The sequence below is a fragment of the Odontomachus brunneus genome, unplaced genomic scaffold, assembly GCF_010583005.1.
Source record: "Odontomachus brunneus isolate Ranch 3 - 2012 unplaced genomic scaffold, Obru_v1 Obru_scaffold_054, whole genome shotgun sequence".
Lineage (NCBI taxonomy): Eukaryota > Metazoa > Arthropoda > Insecta > Hymenoptera > Formicidae > Odontomachus > Odontomachus brunneus.
In genome coordinates this window covers 1,552,013-1,568,958 of record NW_022639504.1, presented here as the reverse complement: position 1 = coordinate 1,568,958, position 16,946 = coordinate 1,552,013, and the positions used below count along the sequence as shown (strand labels likewise).

Here is a 16,946-nt window from a genome sequence, read left to right as displayed (position 1 = left end):
TGCCAGCAGCGAATTTTACGACGGACAACTGATACAAACAATGACGCTCGAGGAATCGCACGTTATTATCATATATGAGAGCGGTATTGACAAAGAAAGGTCCAGAAAAAAAGTGTCATTCTCCAATTTTTATGAATTTTTAATCTGCAAAATGCCCCGAAAGTTATCATTTTTCCCTGACAGTCAATAAATTGCTCTAAAATAATCGTGGCAAAATCATGAGGAAAAGTAGATCAGAGAACAAAGTGACATGCCATGTTAATTTTGAAAAATCAAAAAAGAGCGATAAATCAATAAAGAGCGATTTGAAAAATCAAGAAAGAACGATATTTCACACTAGTTGTGATCCTTTGACAACTTTATGTTTCGTCTAGAAAGTTTAGATTCACGCATTATGCATAATCAGCAAAAAAGTTATGTGTATATGGGTGATTTGGTAATTATATACTGATGTAAACATAACGAAATTGAATATCATCGTATGGACAATATTATATTTGAATGCAAAGGCTGGTAAAAGTATCACAGATGATTTAAAATCAATGTTGCGTATTAGTCAATGGAAAAAATTGTTTTGATTGAAATAATTAAATCAGTAATCAAAATTAATAAATCGTCATATATAAAATCATAAATAATGTCATTAATTGACGAAATTAATTATTAATCAAACCTACAAAATATCTTTTTCTAGTAAAATTATTAGTAGCAAGTATATATTAATGGACGCAGTGTAGCGAGTATATTATGTCGTTACTAATAGGAAGTGGACATTACTCGAGTCATCCTTGAACCGAAGGAGTGATTATCCGATGTCATCAAACGGATGTAAAGTGACACTCGGACGTAACCAAGCTGAAAATAATCGGTAAGATCCACAGCTTCGCGCAGAGAACGGTGATCGCGCCGGGGGTTGCAAAACACAAAAACAGGATGTCCGTATCATCGCAATCTTAATGAATCGTTAAGGAAGAAATTGTCGGGTAAAAGTCTCGTTTTCTTGCCGCGGAGCTCCCTTCTTCCTCCCGCTCCAAGCTAGCAGCTTTTCTCTTTTTCTTTTTTTGCGAAAGAGACTAGAAAGATATCGCCACGATAACGCGATCGTTTTCGGGAGTATGTAAACTTTCTCTATTCGCTGACGGGTCGTTCGAGGAAGTAGAGTAACGGATAGCAATTGAAACTGCGCGATATAATGTACGGGGTCTTTGCGCATTACACGACGAACGTAACTTCTGACCGGTTGCATCATTCGCGCACGTAAGAGGTAAATAAGCGATACTTTTTATTTTCGCGACGTAACACTATGTACGCGCTCCGGGCTGAGGTTTCAACATTGATTGATTTGTCTTCATATTGCGCCACGCAAGGATATCGCATAAGAGTGATCAAAGAAATAATGAGCTTAAGGAATTAACATAGACATAAAATGAAACGGACGACATTCGCAATGGAGGAAATCCCGCTTTCTAGATTTAAATACCGATACAAATCGACAAAATGCCCGACTCACTTCCGCGTTCGTCGCCTGAATATTATAAAATTCGCGTACGTTACAATAAATGAACGTTTTTATATTCAATAAGAAGTAATGCTATGATATCATAAAAGAAAATTCACGTCTCAATATAAAAGTTCATTTATTTAAGAAACTTACAAGTGTACAAAACTATATAGGCGGGATACTTCCGTTTCGTTAATTACGATTAATTACTTATAATTTAACAAAGAGAAAAATTGAGCAATATATTTGTAGAAAGTTCAACAATCGGAAGCTCGATGTGAAAGTTTATCACTAGAAAGTTTAACCTATCAACTAAAAACAGAAACCTATAATTCTGAATATAGTGAAGACAATGATCGTGGATGAATGTCTTTACGGCGCTTTTAAGTATAAATGAAACATTAGTCTTGAGTTTTTCGCGTTTTTGGTACTTAAATCTTTTTTACGTTTATAATAATTGACTGTTACAACAGTCAGTGTCTAAAGGGCGCATCTTTCGCGTTTGAAGTCCACTTCAGCGGATTCGCAACTCTCGAAAAAGAATTATATTTTTTCAGCCTATACATTAAATATTTTATTTTGAATATATGCATTGAATACATGCAAAAAATATAATGAATATATACATAAAAAAAAATTATATGTTTTATAATAAAAAATACAATCCTCTCCTGACTGTTCGATCGTTTGATTCCCCAAAGTGGACTTCGAAAAATCAACTTACTTGTGACGATTGCTTATTAAGATAATTATGATGAAAGACAAATAAATTGGGAAACAATTGAGCGATTCTTTTTGTTTACGTAAGAACGACCATCGGTAACAACGTAATATGAAGTTGCGGTGCTTATAGTTCGGTCGCGTGTCATTATGAAGCTTCCACACGCAACACACACGCGGTCACTCACATCGTCGCGGGTCCAAGTGCGATTGCACGGATGAGGGCGGTGAAAGAGGAGGACAATTTCCTAAGCAGAGTCTTAGACATTACACATTTTCTTACCCAGAAGTCTTAATCAACGTGACTTCGCCTAACCGCGCGTGACCGCGTTGAATTACCGGGTTTCGCCGGATATGAGCAGAACGCACCTCGTGATCGTCTCCCGCAGAGAGTTGCGTCGAGGCACGTCTTCCCTACGACGATTCGGAAGCGATGCGCGTGGAAATTTCATCACGCGTTTCGTATCAACGTACCGTGACACTTACGTATGTGCGGCACTTAATGCTTTCGCCACGAAATTAAATCAACGCGCGTTGCTCCTCTACTTTTCGCGGCGCTGATATTATGAGAGATTATTCCTTGATACGAACGATATTCTGGACGCGGAAACGCGCTTTGAAGGAATCAGAACCCTGAAGAACATATAACCTCGCTCGCGATAGGAACTATTTGTGATCTTAATGCCGTTAAAATATGTTGCAGATGAAATAATATGCGCGTGTATGAAGTAGACGCTATGAGTATTGTCGCGGCGCTATTAGAATGCTTTTGCCTCAATTGCTTCATCACATTTTTCGCCTTCAAAGGAATCGCGCGGGAGCAATCCTTTTACTGTCTACCGATCACCTGAACCTTGCTGTAGGCCCCCTTGCAACCAACGTTATTTATCATCAACTGTTGTTTGACAAATTCGACATCGTGGTCGGAAAGCGTCATTCCGCTGTGGTGCACCGCGTCGGCGATGCACTTCTTTAAAACGTCCTCGCCCAAAGGTTCGTAGGTGATAACCTTGACATCGAGGTTCTCGTTGGCGAAGGAATTCCTTATCGCCTCCGCGCTTCGTTCGAGATCCATGTTGCGCGTCAAATTGTCGTTCATATGCTCGACGTTGAACACAGCCAACACGGTGATATACTGATTGGTCGCCACATTCTCGCGGATCTTCAAAAAGTCCACCACGTGTGCCAGGTCGTGTTCCTTCAGATTCTCCAAGACAATTAGCTTCGGGTACAAGAAAGAGAAGCCGACGTCGTTCATGGTTATAACGATCGGTGGGAAGTATCGACGGACGGAGTACTTCGGGAAGTTACTCTCCACGATCTCGATCGTGTAGGATTTGCCGACACCCGTACCGCCCACAAGAGCGATCACCTTCAAGGTAGGCTCGTTCAGTCGAAGGTACTCCCCCATAGCCTCCACGGCTCGATCCTGACCGTAGATCCGTTTCTTCAGCTCGGCTGTGACGTTCGCGAAAATGGTACTGTGCTGATAACTCTGCTCGCGAAACACAAGAGAGGTGAAGACTACGCATAATGGAACTAACAGAGAGAGGAACATCTTCAATAACACGTAACAACCGAAGTTGCTCTGCTGTTTCGTTGAACGTTTTGGCACAAGCGATCGGAGACTCTTTTTCATTTCCTTGTAGGTCTTCGACTTCGCTTCTTGTACGTTCTTGTCTGTGGAATCTTCCTCTTCGTCTTCAGAATCCTTCACGAGATCTTTTGGCACGATATCCTTCTCCACAGCGTGTGATTCCTCCACTTCCATGTGATTTATCGACTCATCCTCGACCGACTCGACTTCAGTGTCTTGATCAAAATTCACGCCTTTCTCGAAGCATTTCACTATATCTTGGTGGAGGAATTGCCTGTTGACGAAGGAACGCTTAGTTAACGACATTTGAAGATATCTTAATGATTCCTGAATATTAATTGTACGCATTAGCCTGTCAAATTCTCAGCATTGAAATGTCCATCCATCGAATAATCGAGATGACTCTCTCGATCTTATCATATCGCTGTCAATTAATTATTTTTGCTTGAAACTCGATTAAATTACTTTTATTCTGAACATGCTTAAGGATTAAAGCATGCATTGTTCGTAAATATGCTATTCTGAGCAATTCTTAATTATCCACATATAATGTCAAAAACAACGCGATAAAGAAGAATGAGGATTCGTCGCAAAGAATTTAATGCAGATGTTAATTTGACACAATCCGTGGCACCAAACGAGCAGACTCGAGACGACTTTGTTTCTTTATTCGCTCAATAAAGCTGCTCGAATTGAAACTTATCTCATAGACCTGATCCATAGTCAAATTGGTCCCAAGCAGTTATTTAACAGAGTGATATTTAAAGTGATGTGTTATCGGATCCTAATTATTAATAATCCTTATTATTAATAAGGATTATTGCCATCTTATTGCCATGCTGCATCATATGACAGATAACATTACTAAAGCTGCGTTTTGGGCACTTTTGTGCTTTCAAAAGCATCATTCCATCTTTCTTTGGCATGCAATGAGCATTAAAACATCCAAGAGAATGCAACTTTTGTACAGATCAGATAATTGAATGGGATCAACTTGATCAGGATCATGGAATAATTTCTAGTTTAATACTACACTATGCGATACCTAAGGGGATCGGAGCTTCCGTTAAATATATCCTTACGGAACATTTGGTAAACGTCTATCGTTGAAGCTTTGTGCAGATATATTTCGTCCGAATGCAAATACATCCAACTCCAGAAAGAGTACTTTTCAATGAGAGATTTCCACTTTTTCAAATTGGCATCCTTAGACGAATCAGTATTGAAGATTTTGTCTTCGTAAATTAGAGAGCTCTTGTCAACTTCTGTCTTGCCAGACATAAACGGAAAGGCTTCCTGAGAAAAATAAAGCGGTCCGTCAGTCGCATAACCTTCAAATTATGACGATGACAATACAATATTTGACGCCTGCACTACGCCCGTCAATTCTGTCCTGTAAAAGGGAGCACGTGTTCTAGGAGAATATTATTTACCTGATGTTCGTCTGTCCATATCACGTATCGTAAATAGCGACGTAAATATTGGCGAGAAGATCAAAGAGAGACATTGAACATATAGACGGGATCAGCATGTATACAATCGAGTCGAGACAAGAAGCCTGTTCTTTTTAGCTGAACTGGTGCTGCACAGGAGGGAACTTGGTTCCCTCTTTTTCTTCAACGCCAGATTGTATACTTGTTTCACTCTAAAGAGAAAAAAGTGCAGCGTAGTTCAGATAAAAAGAGTAAGTTCTTTAAATGGAACACGAACGACGCGTGCTCTCACAGCCCTCTTTGATATAAAGATACAACTAAAACGTCGACTGCGATAAATTATGAGGTTTTTAAACAATGAAACTCGTTCGTCATATTGTGACATTGTACTTCAGTGAAGTCTTATCATTGTGAATAACTTTATATCACATCTTCTTCTAATGTCTTTCATATGTTAACTGATCGTTCATATTTTCAAATTATTTTTTCAATATGAGGAATTCATCAAAATAACAAAAAGATCTCGAGACCATTGTTATTACCATATTATTTAAGTTAATTTATGTTTATTTACCGACTTCCAAAAAAAAACATGGGTTCCCTACTTGATCTAAAGTTCAGCTACACTATCTGCACTTCGCAGTCTTCCCCTCCCTTCGGCCTTTAAAGCGCGTTCGTATACTCGTTTCATTTCGAGTGCAGAAGGTACAGAAACACATACACCTGACTGACAAGTGCTCCGAGAACGCGTTGTCGGCCCTGAGGACGTATGACCAGAACGTTGCTACCAGCGAAACATTATTCCCGCGTCGCCAGACACACCTGAGAATCGCGGCTGAATTGTCGAAGGAGCTCGGGAGGATCCTGAAGACGCGTTCTTCTCCGCTTCATTGCTCAACTGGGATAGAAATCCGCGCGACATCACTGACGACACGTGCACGTCTGTCGAGGCTCACCTCGACCGTAGTACGGTTTGGTCCGGTTCGTGCGTTCCCCGCGTTCATCACGTGGCGAGCACACGATCCGTTCGCGGTGTTCCGGCGCTTCCGGCGTCCTGGCACCTCAGTTCCTGCTCGCGTATCGACGAGCGAGGACGAAGCGTCGGTTCGTGAGGTGGTGCGCGCGCGCGAGATCCGCTCGTCGGTGGTGATGTGATCGGCGAGAAGCCCGGAGCGAAAAGGCGGCCGCAGTGCAAGCAGCTGAAAATGCAGCCGAACGTAGTCACGTTGGCGCGTTGCCTGCCGCTTCTGCTACTGATGGTGGCCGCAGCGAGCGCGAGGATTCACAAGCTGGACATACGGGTCGGTTGCTGCTTACGCGCGGTCGGTGATTCGATTCTTCGCATACCGCGCGATTCTATTTCCCTCATCCTCTCCCCCCGCGTGATTAATTAATTCGTAGACATGAACGCACCGTGAGTGGCAATTTACAAGAATTCGCGAGCCGATCAATTCGCAATTGGCGAATAGAGAGAGAGTGACGCGCGATCAGGCTCGCGTCTCTGCTTGCTCATGCCGCCTCGAAGGCGTCGGCGATCGACCGCGTATAGCGTGACGGAATAATCTCGCGGAATGAAGAGCGAAGGACGCTCGCAATTTCACACGGAGGATCGCGGTATTGCGCAAAATGTCAATAACGATGTCACGCTTGAACGGCCTCTCTGGACAATCTCTTAGGGATCGTGTCGTGATTCTATGTCGCCGCGAATGAAGGAGCGGAATGATGATGGGCTCTATTAAATCATCGCGACTGCAACATGACGCGCAGAGCCGCTTTCTTTCTGGAGCGACGATGAAAGTTCCGTAATAATTGCGACGGGCGTTATCGTGGCGGGTGTGTTCCGTTATAAACGAGCATACGTTGATCCGCATGATCAATTGGCGGAGCAACGCGCCGTAACATTTTGCGGAGTGACTGTGCAAAGTGAAAGCCGAAGGACGCGCACAATCCATAGATCTCAGAGCGAATTGTTTGCGGAGCAACGGTACCTGGCTTCCCACGTTCCTCCCCACTCCACGTCCCGACCCTTCGTGAAAGACTGCAGCGTGAGTTAAATGTGACATTTGCATTTCAGAAAGACAACCGACCGTACATTGCTCTGACTACGTTCGGCTTCTACAAAGGCGGCATCCTTACCGTGAACCTCACGAACTTCAAGTTCCAGACGGTAGACGATAAGAAGTTAACGCCGGAGACGACGGACAAAGCTGTAGTAAGCTCCCGTGGGAAATCGTTGACTCCTCTCTGTTGTGTGTTTTTGTATCACGACGTTTTGTACCTTGTTTACAAATATCCGATATTTTTCTCACAGTTTAACTCTTTCGTCCTAAGAATGCCATGATGACGTATGATCGAAAATTTCTTATAAAACGTCGCGTGCGTCTTATAAAACAGTGCCTTTCGAATTTTAAATCACTTTTGAAACCGACGGCAGCTAGATTTAGATGCAATACCAAAAGGCGTGTTTTTTCTCGGGTTTTATAAAATATTCTCCAGTTGGCGCACAAAGGGTTGAAGTTTCGGGGCAGCAAAGTCACGGTCACGAATGTTTGGAAATCAAATTAATTCTAACCTTTCACCGTGACGGTACGTTTTTGCGTTGATCGATTTGATAAATCTGCGAAGGAAATTTCTCTATTACAACTCTTTTCTTTCTGCCGTGACAAATAACAATGCCAGGAAAAATGGATCGTCGAACGAGTCGAATTTCAAAGCCCGCTTGTTCGCATAGTCCATGTCATCAATTAAGCTCTAGTTACAGACTGCGTTGCATGCCACGCGATACACGTCGCCCTGTCGCAGCTCTGCAGCGACGGACACCTGTTTCTACCGCCTGCACCTCGACATTCACGCGCGATGAGAGCTACCCGCGTTTATAAATACGTGCACGCGGGTATGCGGGCACTCGCTATGCATCATCGAAACTGTTAAACTCGTGTGAATGACTCGTTCACACCGTCAAAGTAGATTATACCTGGCACTTGAAAGTGCTCATTGTTCTTGTTGCCTGATATTTATGGTAGCTTTGTTTTCGACACAGCGGCGCCCGTTGCAACTCGTTTGCGGAAGAGCCGTTGAATTCGTCGTAACGGAGAGGAAACTAATTCTTCCCGAGAAAATCAAAACGAGGAAAAGACGATTGTAAATTTCGTGGATTCGAAGGATTTTCGCGGATTTTGTACATGCAAGACGCCTTGACTTGATTGCAGTTCGGATTCAGCCTTGACCGAACGCTCATCGACGCCATCAATCCTTACATATACAATCATCTGGAGAGATGCTTACTGCAAAACGCTTCCACCCCGCGGGTGGAGCCGAGGGACGACAGCTCGATCATATATTTTACGATGGATTTGAAGAATTTGGTGTAAGTATATTCTTTAAATTCCTTGCAGTGAAATCTCACTCAATACGAGGAAAAATACCGTCACTCGGTATCCCAAGAATGAATGTTTAACTCGAGCTTAAAATAGACTCTTAATCAATACGAATAAATGCTTCAGTCGATTAATGTAATTTTGTCCCAGTCAAGGTTATGCCATAAAAGACATTTTTATGAATAAAAGAGAGTTTAGAATAAAGTTTCACCTTGTGTCTCTAGATATTTTCAAATGTTTAAAGAAATAATGAAACTATTCAGTTTCCAAGTCCTCTGAACGAATGCAACTGACACTAATCTGAAAACCATATAGATAACATCTAGATAACAGTATCTCTAACGGCTCTCGAGTTATGAGGGAACATACATACAAGATAAACCGAGAATCTTCTTTTTAAAAAGTCGATTAAAAAATAAGGATCTAGACTATATTAGGCTATAAAGGCTTTGAAGATGTATATCTAATTAAAAGAAAGATAGTTATTTAGTGTGCTGGCGGCAGAAGCGTTTGGTATATTTCGATCCAAAACAAACGTTTCAGTTGCGAGGAATGCTGTCGAAGTCTCGGCGGCCAAATTACTACGACGTTCCTCCCAGCAAATGGGCAGGTCCAGGTTCTGGCTGAGGCAGTATTTTTCGCAATTTCAAGTAGGAATTAGAAAAAAATACGCAATTGGGAATTTTAAACGGGGGAATTAATTAAATAATAATAATTGGGATTCAGGGTCGGTTTGACGTGAAAGGTCTCATTCACCGCATACGATGTAAAATCGGAAAAGCATTCGGCCTGTGCGTCTAACATAGTCAAACATTATCCTCCTTTACTCGCACCGACATCCAGCGTACGGCTCTTATAAGCTTTATTTTTCTCTTAATTAATTATATATCTTCAGGGGAAAGACCTTGATATACAGTTTAGTTCTTTGATGCGCTGGCGGCAGAAGTATTTAGTATATTTCGATCCAAAACAAATAACATATAAGTATTTCAGTGGCGGGGAATGCTGTCGAAGCCTCGGTGGCCAAATTAGTACGGCGTTCCGCCCGGCAAATAAGGAGATTCGACTTCTGGCTGAAGCCAATATTTTTCGCAACTTCAAATATAAATTTAAAAAATGTGCAATTGGCAATTTTAAATGGGGGAATTAGTTAAATAACGATAATTGAGATCCAGGGTCGGTTTGCCGTGGAAGATTAGGTATATTGTAAGACCGGGAAAAGACTCGTCGCGCACGTCTAACACTGCCAAACATTATTATCTTCTCATTAAAATTTATTTGCGCACTGACATCCAGCGTTCTTAGGCGTTCGTAGGTCTGATCTTTCTCTTAAAAATAACGATGTTTGATCCACGGCCAAGAAAAGAGAAAGTGGAAGACCTCGGGACAATAACTCGCGGATAATCGCTGTTGCAGGATGCACGTAAACTGCAGTCGCAACGTGCGTACGATGCATATTTACAAGGATACCAGCAGGATACTGATGTTCCGCACCAAGAGGGGTTCACTACCGGCGCGACTTAGCGACACCGCGCTCTTTCCCCGAAGGAAGCGGAACACGTCGCATGGTAAGTGGTCGTCGCGCGTCTGCATCGAACAGCGCGCGCGAGAGCACACCGATGTATTTTTATTCATCGCGGCGGAATGCGCGAAGTTATAAATCGGCTGGCATAAATATCGCTAAGAAATATCGGGATTCGCGAGCGCGAGCGCACGCGGAATTTCGCGAGTGTCGCGCGCTCTTCGCCGATCTTCGACGGTGCGTCATGTCGTGCAAAGCGAGAGCAGAAGTTTATACTTAAATAAATGTGTAATGTTGCACAACTCGTACAGTATCGAGTGGCGGGTCCGCGAGTAAGCTGGGACGTGCAACATTTGGCATGTGTTTAAAGACGATTTAATTAGGCGAGAGGAGATAGGCCGCGCGATGTGATGTTTCACTTGACTTCGTTGCGCAATCGATCCGAGAGCGCGATCCGCTTCGAAAAATTCCGATCCGCGAGAGGGAAAGAGAAAGAAAGATAGAGAGAGAGAGAGGAAGAGAGAGAGAAGAGAGTGTTTGCTATTGCTATGAATAGAGTGATGCACCGTGATCCCACGGATAGGACACGCGCGTAGAACACGGCGTCTGGTAAATGTTATCAGCGATGCGTACCCCCGCTCGGCTCTATATCGAAAATAAACCGTCACACGGCATACGCCAGATATTTTCGACACTTCCAACACCTAATATTAGAGATGTAATTCAACTGCAACAGATAGAACAGGTGCGAGCTGGAGGAGAACTTGGCTGATGATCCTGAGACCGACGCGACCGCTTGTCGCGCATGTACCAATTATCATCAATTATTATTATCTCGACAATTTCGTGTTCTTCTTTTAGGGACTCATGCACGATCGTGATTCTCTTGCGAAATTGTCCACGTCAAGATAACATGTTCCATCCATATGTGCCATGAGTACTGATAATTCATATGTGAATCACTGATAATTCGCATTGAACTTCGCATTCAGATTGGTATTTCGGCCTTAAAACGAAGTATGATTATGAAATCCTCTTATGAATATTATGAGGCACATGTTATTTATCAAATATAATAACCTGATAATATGTGGGTTATTGGTAATATATAAAATCGGATAGGACACATAAATGTCGACAACAATGTTGGACATTAATTGATGATTAAACTTTTGTGTGATTGACTAAAATAATCGGCAAATCAATAATCAAAATTGACCAATGGTTATATATGAAATATACGAAAAGCTTAATTGATTGATGATATAAATTATTAATTAAACTTATATATGAATAATTCATAATTAATGTCATCAATCGATTACTCCTGATATACGACGATTAAGTGATTTTGATTATTAATTTAACGATTATTGTAATAAAATTTTAATCGATCAATGCTCAACACTGGTGAGCAATGCCGACGAACGAAGTGCAGCGAACGAAGCTGCCTGTATCAAGTAGGTCGCTAACGGAAATGCAAAGTGATCCTTTCACCGTGAATTTCTCGCGTTGTATGATTATACACTCACTGGCGAACGAAAAGGCTAACCCAGCGTGTGGAAGAAAAACGCCGCAAGCCTATAGCGAAAAAATTCGCGCGCTAAGCGTATTCGCGGCACGAGTCCGCGCATTCTCCGCACCTTTCCAAATGATGATCGATGATGACCGCGAGACCGCGGTCTCGAGGCGACATCGGCGATCGAACACAGCACTGAAAGAGAGAGATGAGGCACGCTATAATTAACGCGTCCCCGATCTTATAAATAACGCGAAACTCAGGTATTTTTGAAAGGTGCAGTTAGGTAACTATCTTTTCGTACAGAACATCCGTCTTGGGACGTGCATGTCAATCCCCGTCGACGATTACAGTTCTCGAGCACGGCAAGCGTGTCGTCGAGCGAAACGAGACGTTGACATCGACTGTGATGACGGAATGAGATCATTGTCTCTCACGTGGCCAAGTTTCCCTCCACCCCGTTAATCCTTTCAGAACTGAAGAGGAGATTTTTGTGTAGAGCTCGCGAAGCCCATCGGCCACGATGACCTGAACGGCGGGTCGGACAGCAACATATGCCGTGTGAAGCTACCGATGACGATGAACACCCACGCGAACGGCGAGAAGTCGTACAACACGAGCTTCGTCATGTACGTGGCCACCGAGGAGGAAGAGGGCCTGTACAATCTTTACTTTCACAATTGCCTGAATTACAATTACGAGGCTCCGCTGGCGGTGGACTTCACGGTAAGATATTATTCGACGATCGATAGGGTATATTTAAGGAACGGCGCAAATGCGTGTCCGCGGGGTCGTAAGAGTAAGTCGCGCTGAAACAAACGAATTTGTCTTGTCGCAGATGCAAATAGCGGAGATTAATAACGACAACTTCCTCAGCGCTGGCGAAATGCCCCTGCCAGCCTTGTACTTCACGATGGCGCTTCTCTTCTTCTTGTCGGGCTGCTTTTGGGTGTTCATTTTGGCCAAGAGCAAGTAAGAGAAGCGACAGTTATGGCGCGCGACGATGTAGCGCGACCAGGTGTTATAGCGAGGGTGGGAGTGTAATCGTTACTCCTCCACGTTCTCTGTCTCCACAGGCGCTCGGTGTTCAAAATCCACTACTTGATGGCGGTCTTGGTATACCTGAAGTCGCTGTCGTTGTTGTTCCACGGTATAAATTACCATTTCATCCAGACCAAAGGCGAACACGTGGAGGCGTGGGCAATTTTATACTATATCTCTCATCTACTGAAAGGCGCCGTTCTCTTCATCACTATGGTGCTCGTTGGCACCGGATGGACCTTCATAAAACACATTCTCTCGGACAAGGAGAAGAAATTCTTCATGCTCGTCATACCGTTGCAAGTACGCGCGTCGCGATATGTTTCTCCTCTTATTTAAATTATTCCATTTTATTTTATGAGGATTATTTTTTTTAATCTTATTTAAATTTTAAAAAATTCAATAAACGGAGAAGTACCGAAAAATTGAAAAACCTTTTCTATCACGTTTTTATTAATATCGCTTCTGTCACGGAAAAAATATTGCAGCAAAAATTACAAAATTTTTTTAATCTCTTGGACTGTACAGAATCTTATAACCGAAATTAACTAGATATTTGTTTAAAAATATTAGATACGTTTTATTTTTTGTTGCAAAATTATTGTCATTACTTTAATATTGTTTATATCATATACAAAAGTCGAATTTATTTATTTCAGTAGTCTAACAAAAAAGTATTGCAAAAAGAGAAATATAATTTTCACTACAACATTTTCTCCGCGTGTAGAATTCGAAACTACGTGAAATGAATGCGTGAAATAAATGATTCCGAAATTCTGAAATATTTTGTCTCTCTCTCTCTCTCTCTTTTTCAGGTTTTAGCGAACGTGGCCGAGATAATAATCGAAGAGAGCGAGGTGGGCAATCTGGAGCACCAGACTTGGCGAGACATTTTCATACTCGTCGATCTGCTCTGTTGCGGCGCAATTCTATTCCCGGTGGTGTGGAGCATCAAACACTTGGAGGAGGCCGCCCGCACAAGCGATAAGGCGGCCATCACTTTGCGCAAGCTCAAGCTGTTCAAGCATTTCTACATTATGATAGTTTGCTACATATATTTCACCAGAATCATCATGTACCTACTGAAGGTAGATACGACTGTCGTAAATCGCGTCGATGGATCTCGCGCGACACAAAACACATGTTTTCACGAACGAAATTTTACCTGTCCGCAGATTACCGTGAGGTTCGAGTACCAGTGGTTGGACGAAACGTTCCGCGAGATGGCGACCTACGTGTTCTTCGTCCTGACAGGGTACAAGTTCCGACCAGCTTCTACGAATCCGTACTTCACGGTGCCGAGCGACGATGTGCGGTTGGATGATGACGACGACAGGATGGACGTCGTGTACGTATCGATCTGTTTTGTCACGTCTGAACCCTCGACCCTTTCGAATCACATCTAAATGCTATTATGTTATGTTCGAAAATAACAGGATCGATGCGTACAGTGCAGTTAAAAGCATTATCTGACCTATTAATATCTCAAACGCGATAGAATGCGATAGATAAACGTGATAGTAAAAGAAGATAATAGCTTCTAGACTAATAGAGGAACAACGAGAAAAAGTACGTTAACAGTTAAAACTTAAATTTAAGTTTAAAATCTGTTCTCACAATGGATATGGTACAGTGTTGGATATCAATCGATTAAAATATTTTTTGACTAAAATAATTTAATCGACTGATAAAATTAAACAGCACACAGAGTGTTAAATAAGTTTTAGAAATGCGGTAGAGCAACGTAACTATGTTATATAGAAAATGATGTTTCGAATTTCAACTTTGCGCTTCGAAAGTGAGCTTCGTATCTTGATCGCTCGAATTATTATTTTCCTCTGCGTTCTACGCTATTTCTAAATCATTCTGACGTGTCCATTTTTGCCTCAGCGTTTCCGGCAGCAACGGACTGACCAAGGACTTCAGTAAAGTGAGCAAAGTGCCGAGGGCGGTGAGACCCATGAGCGGGAAAGTGCCGTCTACAGCGGAGGAACGGCACATCATCCTCTATCAAAAGACGGATTCCTCCTAATAAAATTGCGCTCGCTACGGGTCCGATTAAAAACACACACACACATATACACATACATACAAATAATACACGTGGTCGACCTGATACTCGCCACACGACAAAGACGCCCGCGTCTTCTTACGGATCTTCGAGACTGCGGATTGAAGTGGACAAGCGAGAGGTGCGCAGACGACAGTCAAAGTGAACCCTGATGGCAATGGGAAACTTAATTATAAGGATATCGCGCCACTGAAACCGCCGAGTTTCCTACTCTCGGGTCTGTTTTTTCTATTTTCCACAGAGAGGAGTGACAGAAACGACCGGTCGGGTTTGCAAACACACGAACGACAATCACGGCTGGTACAAATTTGTATTTACATTTACTTTTATTCGAGATACCTTTTGCCTTTTGGCAGCGACGACGACGACGACGACGACGAGGGTTGACCTCGGGTCGTCGTGCATCGTTTCCTTTGAGTTTTCTTTAAGTTTTCGAACATCGAAGCGCATCTCTCTCTCTCTCTCTCTCTCTCTCTCTCTCTCTCTCTCTCTCTTTCTCGAATCTCTTCCGTTTTCGCGCGCCGTCGTCCACAGTTCAATCCGACGTTAGCGCGACATTTATTTTCTTAGTGAGACACTCCAATAGGACAAACTTAGAAATAATCTTTTATCTAGTACTTATGTTACGATTCCAATTGCACGTCGCCAATTGTCGACGCGCCCCTTTGTAGTTGAGTTTTTCGTAGATATTTATAGAGAAACATTTCCATTGCGTTCCCTTTTTCCATGACACACGCGCTTAGTTTCATCGAAAGCACGCGAATCTCATTGCGTAGAATCAACGTATTCAAGGTATACTTGTTTCTCTCTTTCTCTATTTTCTTTTATTTTGTATCGCATCTTATATTCTTACTCGTAAGGGAAGCGGCTGGCTGTACCGGACCAAGCGGTGCAAGGTAAACTCTATCTAATAAATACATGTCCTCTCACTCGTGCGCGAATATTGCGCGATACTACTCCGTGCTAGAGTTAACATTACCATTATTATTACTATTATACACACGTTGTCGTCACTGTTACACCTGTTATTATCATTAACTATGTCGTATATACCGAATGGAACGCAAAAAGGGAGCCAAGTTGACAGAATAAAGCGGATATTTTTATGAAAATTGTTCGCAAATGTATTCGTTTATTTTCACCCACCATTGTGTATCATAAAAATAGTCTTATAAAAAAAATTAAGCGACTATTCCCGCGTTAAATATATGTACATGTAATATGGAATTTCTTGAATCACTTTCATTCATGGCTCGCCTCCAAGGGATGAAATCGGTCCAGAATTGTAAACGGTTCAGAAATGGAGTCGATTCATTGATGGAAGCGGTCCAGGAAACAGAGCGAGAGGAAATTAAAGAAGAAGAAGCAGAGAGTGTGATAAAGACATTTTTTGGGCTTTTTGATCTTGTTGTTGTTAATATTATGCATTATAGTTAATATCTATAGCACGAAATAAATTGCATAACAGGCGAATGCATCAGCAAGGGAAAAAAGAGTGAAAGAAAGAAAGAGAGCGATTGAAGATAGCGGCTGATAAAGTATTAATATATATCAATATCGAATAAAACGTCGGGGTGACGGCTATCAGACTTCTCTTTGATATCAGCGGGTTAGTCTCGGTAGAAGAAACGCGGAAACTCGTATAACGATCACGAATTTTCCCGGCCGATTTTCTCGCCGCTAAGCGAAGAGTTCATAAGACTTATTGAATGGTCCCTAATACCTGCAGCATCGTACTTTTCATTCCTCTCCCCCTCTCAACCACCTCCAACACTCACGTGTCTACGTGAGAGACATCACAATGACGGGTGTAGCAAGCTTGCTCGTGCGACGTTACGACGAGCGGAGGAAAAATCCTTTCACGTTTCGCGCCTGCAAGAAAAGCGCACGTGACGCTCGAAATAAGAGAGTTACTTCTTTGTTTCAGCCGGTCGGTGAAACGACGGAGTATCGAGAAATTAATACACCGGGTGTCCCTTCGGAAAAGGGGAACCGGTCGCGTGATCGAATGGGTGGGAGTGCAGCGAGAGTGAGATAATCGGCAAGTGCATTGAGTGGTCACTCGGTTTGATTCTTAGTTTACACTTCGCGGTGGAGGCGCGGTTTCAGAAGACTAGGAAAGTGGATTTAGAGGTAGCATGCTTTCATCGCTCGTAGACGTGTAG

The 16,946-nt window shown here is 42.5% G+C and overlaps 2 protein-coding genes across 4 annotated transcripts; one reads left to right on the top strand and one right to left on the bottom strand.

Annotated features, from left to right (window-relative positions):
* Positions 1-1,620: 1,620 nt before the first annotated feature.
* Positions 1,621-6,242, bottom strand: LOC116845624. Of its 3 annotated transcripts, none has more exons than XM_032818540.1 (3): positions 6,074-6,242; positions 4,864-5,114; positions 1,621-4,092 (listed from the first exon to the last, which is right to left on the bottom strand). In XM_032818540.1, exons 1-3 carry the CDS (start codon positions 6,140-6,142, stop codon positions 3,051-3,053), a joined length of 1,362 nt encoding a protein of 453 aa, XP_032674431.1. In that variant the 5' UTR covers positions 6,143-6,242; the 3' UTR covers positions 1,621-3,050. The 3 variants fall into 3 exon arrangements, with proteins under 3 accessions (XP_032674431.1, XP_032674433.1, XP_032674432.1); XM_032818542.1 differs by having other exon boundaries at positions 5,973-6,118; XM_032818541.1 differs by lacking the exon at positions 6,074-6,242 and adding an exon at positions 5,252-5,755.
* Positions 6,243-6,299: 57 nt separating this feature from the next.
* On the top strand, positions 6,300-15,893 carry LOC116845623 (protein GPR107). Its single transcript, XM_032818539.1, has 10 exons — positions 6,300-6,552; positions 7,326-7,463; positions 8,461-8,618; positions 10,045-10,196; positions 12,169-12,395; positions 12,508-12,641; positions 12,746-13,013; positions 13,526-13,798; positions 13,886-14,058; positions 14,601-15,893. The coding sequence occupies exons 1-10, from the start codon at positions 6,457-6,459 to the stop codon at positions 14,740-14,742; spliced, it is 1,761 nt and encodes a 586-aa protein (XP_032674430.1). The 5' UTR covers positions 6,300-6,456; the 3' UTR covers positions 14,743-15,893.
* The last annotated feature ends 1,053 nt before the right edge of the window (positions 15,894-16,946 follow it).

What these genes read in the sequence shown, in the direction of transcription:
- LOC116845623 (XM_032818539.1), top strand. Translation starts at nt 6,457, where the DNA reads ATGCAGCCGAACGTAGTCACGTTGGCGCGTTGCCTGCCGCTTCTGCTA. An exon ending in ATGGATTTGAAGAATTTGGT is followed by an intron (nt 8,619 to 10,044) that starts GTAAGTATATTC and finishes TCGCTGTTGCAG; the next exon opens with GATGCACGTAAACTGCAGTC. An exon ending in TTCATTTTGGCCAAGAGCAA is followed by an intron (nt 12,642 to 12,745) that starts GTAAGAGAAGCG and finishes CTGTCTCCACAG; the next exon opens with GCGCTCGGTGTTCAAAATCC.
- LOC116845624 (XM_032818540.1), bottom strand. Translation starts at nt 6,142, where the DNA reads ATGAAGCGGAGAAGAACGCGTCTTCAGGATCCTCCCGAGCTCCTTCGA. An exon ending in AATTCAGCCGCGATTCTCAG is followed by an intron (nt 5,115 to 6,073) that starts GTGTGTCTGGCG and finishes TATTTTTCTCAG; the next exon opens with GAAGCCTTTCCGTTTATGTC. An exon ending in GGAAGCTCCGATCCCCTTAG is followed by an intron (nt 4,093 to 4,863) that starts GTATCGCATAGT and finishes CTTCGTCAACAG; the next exon opens with GCAATTCCTCCACCAAGATA.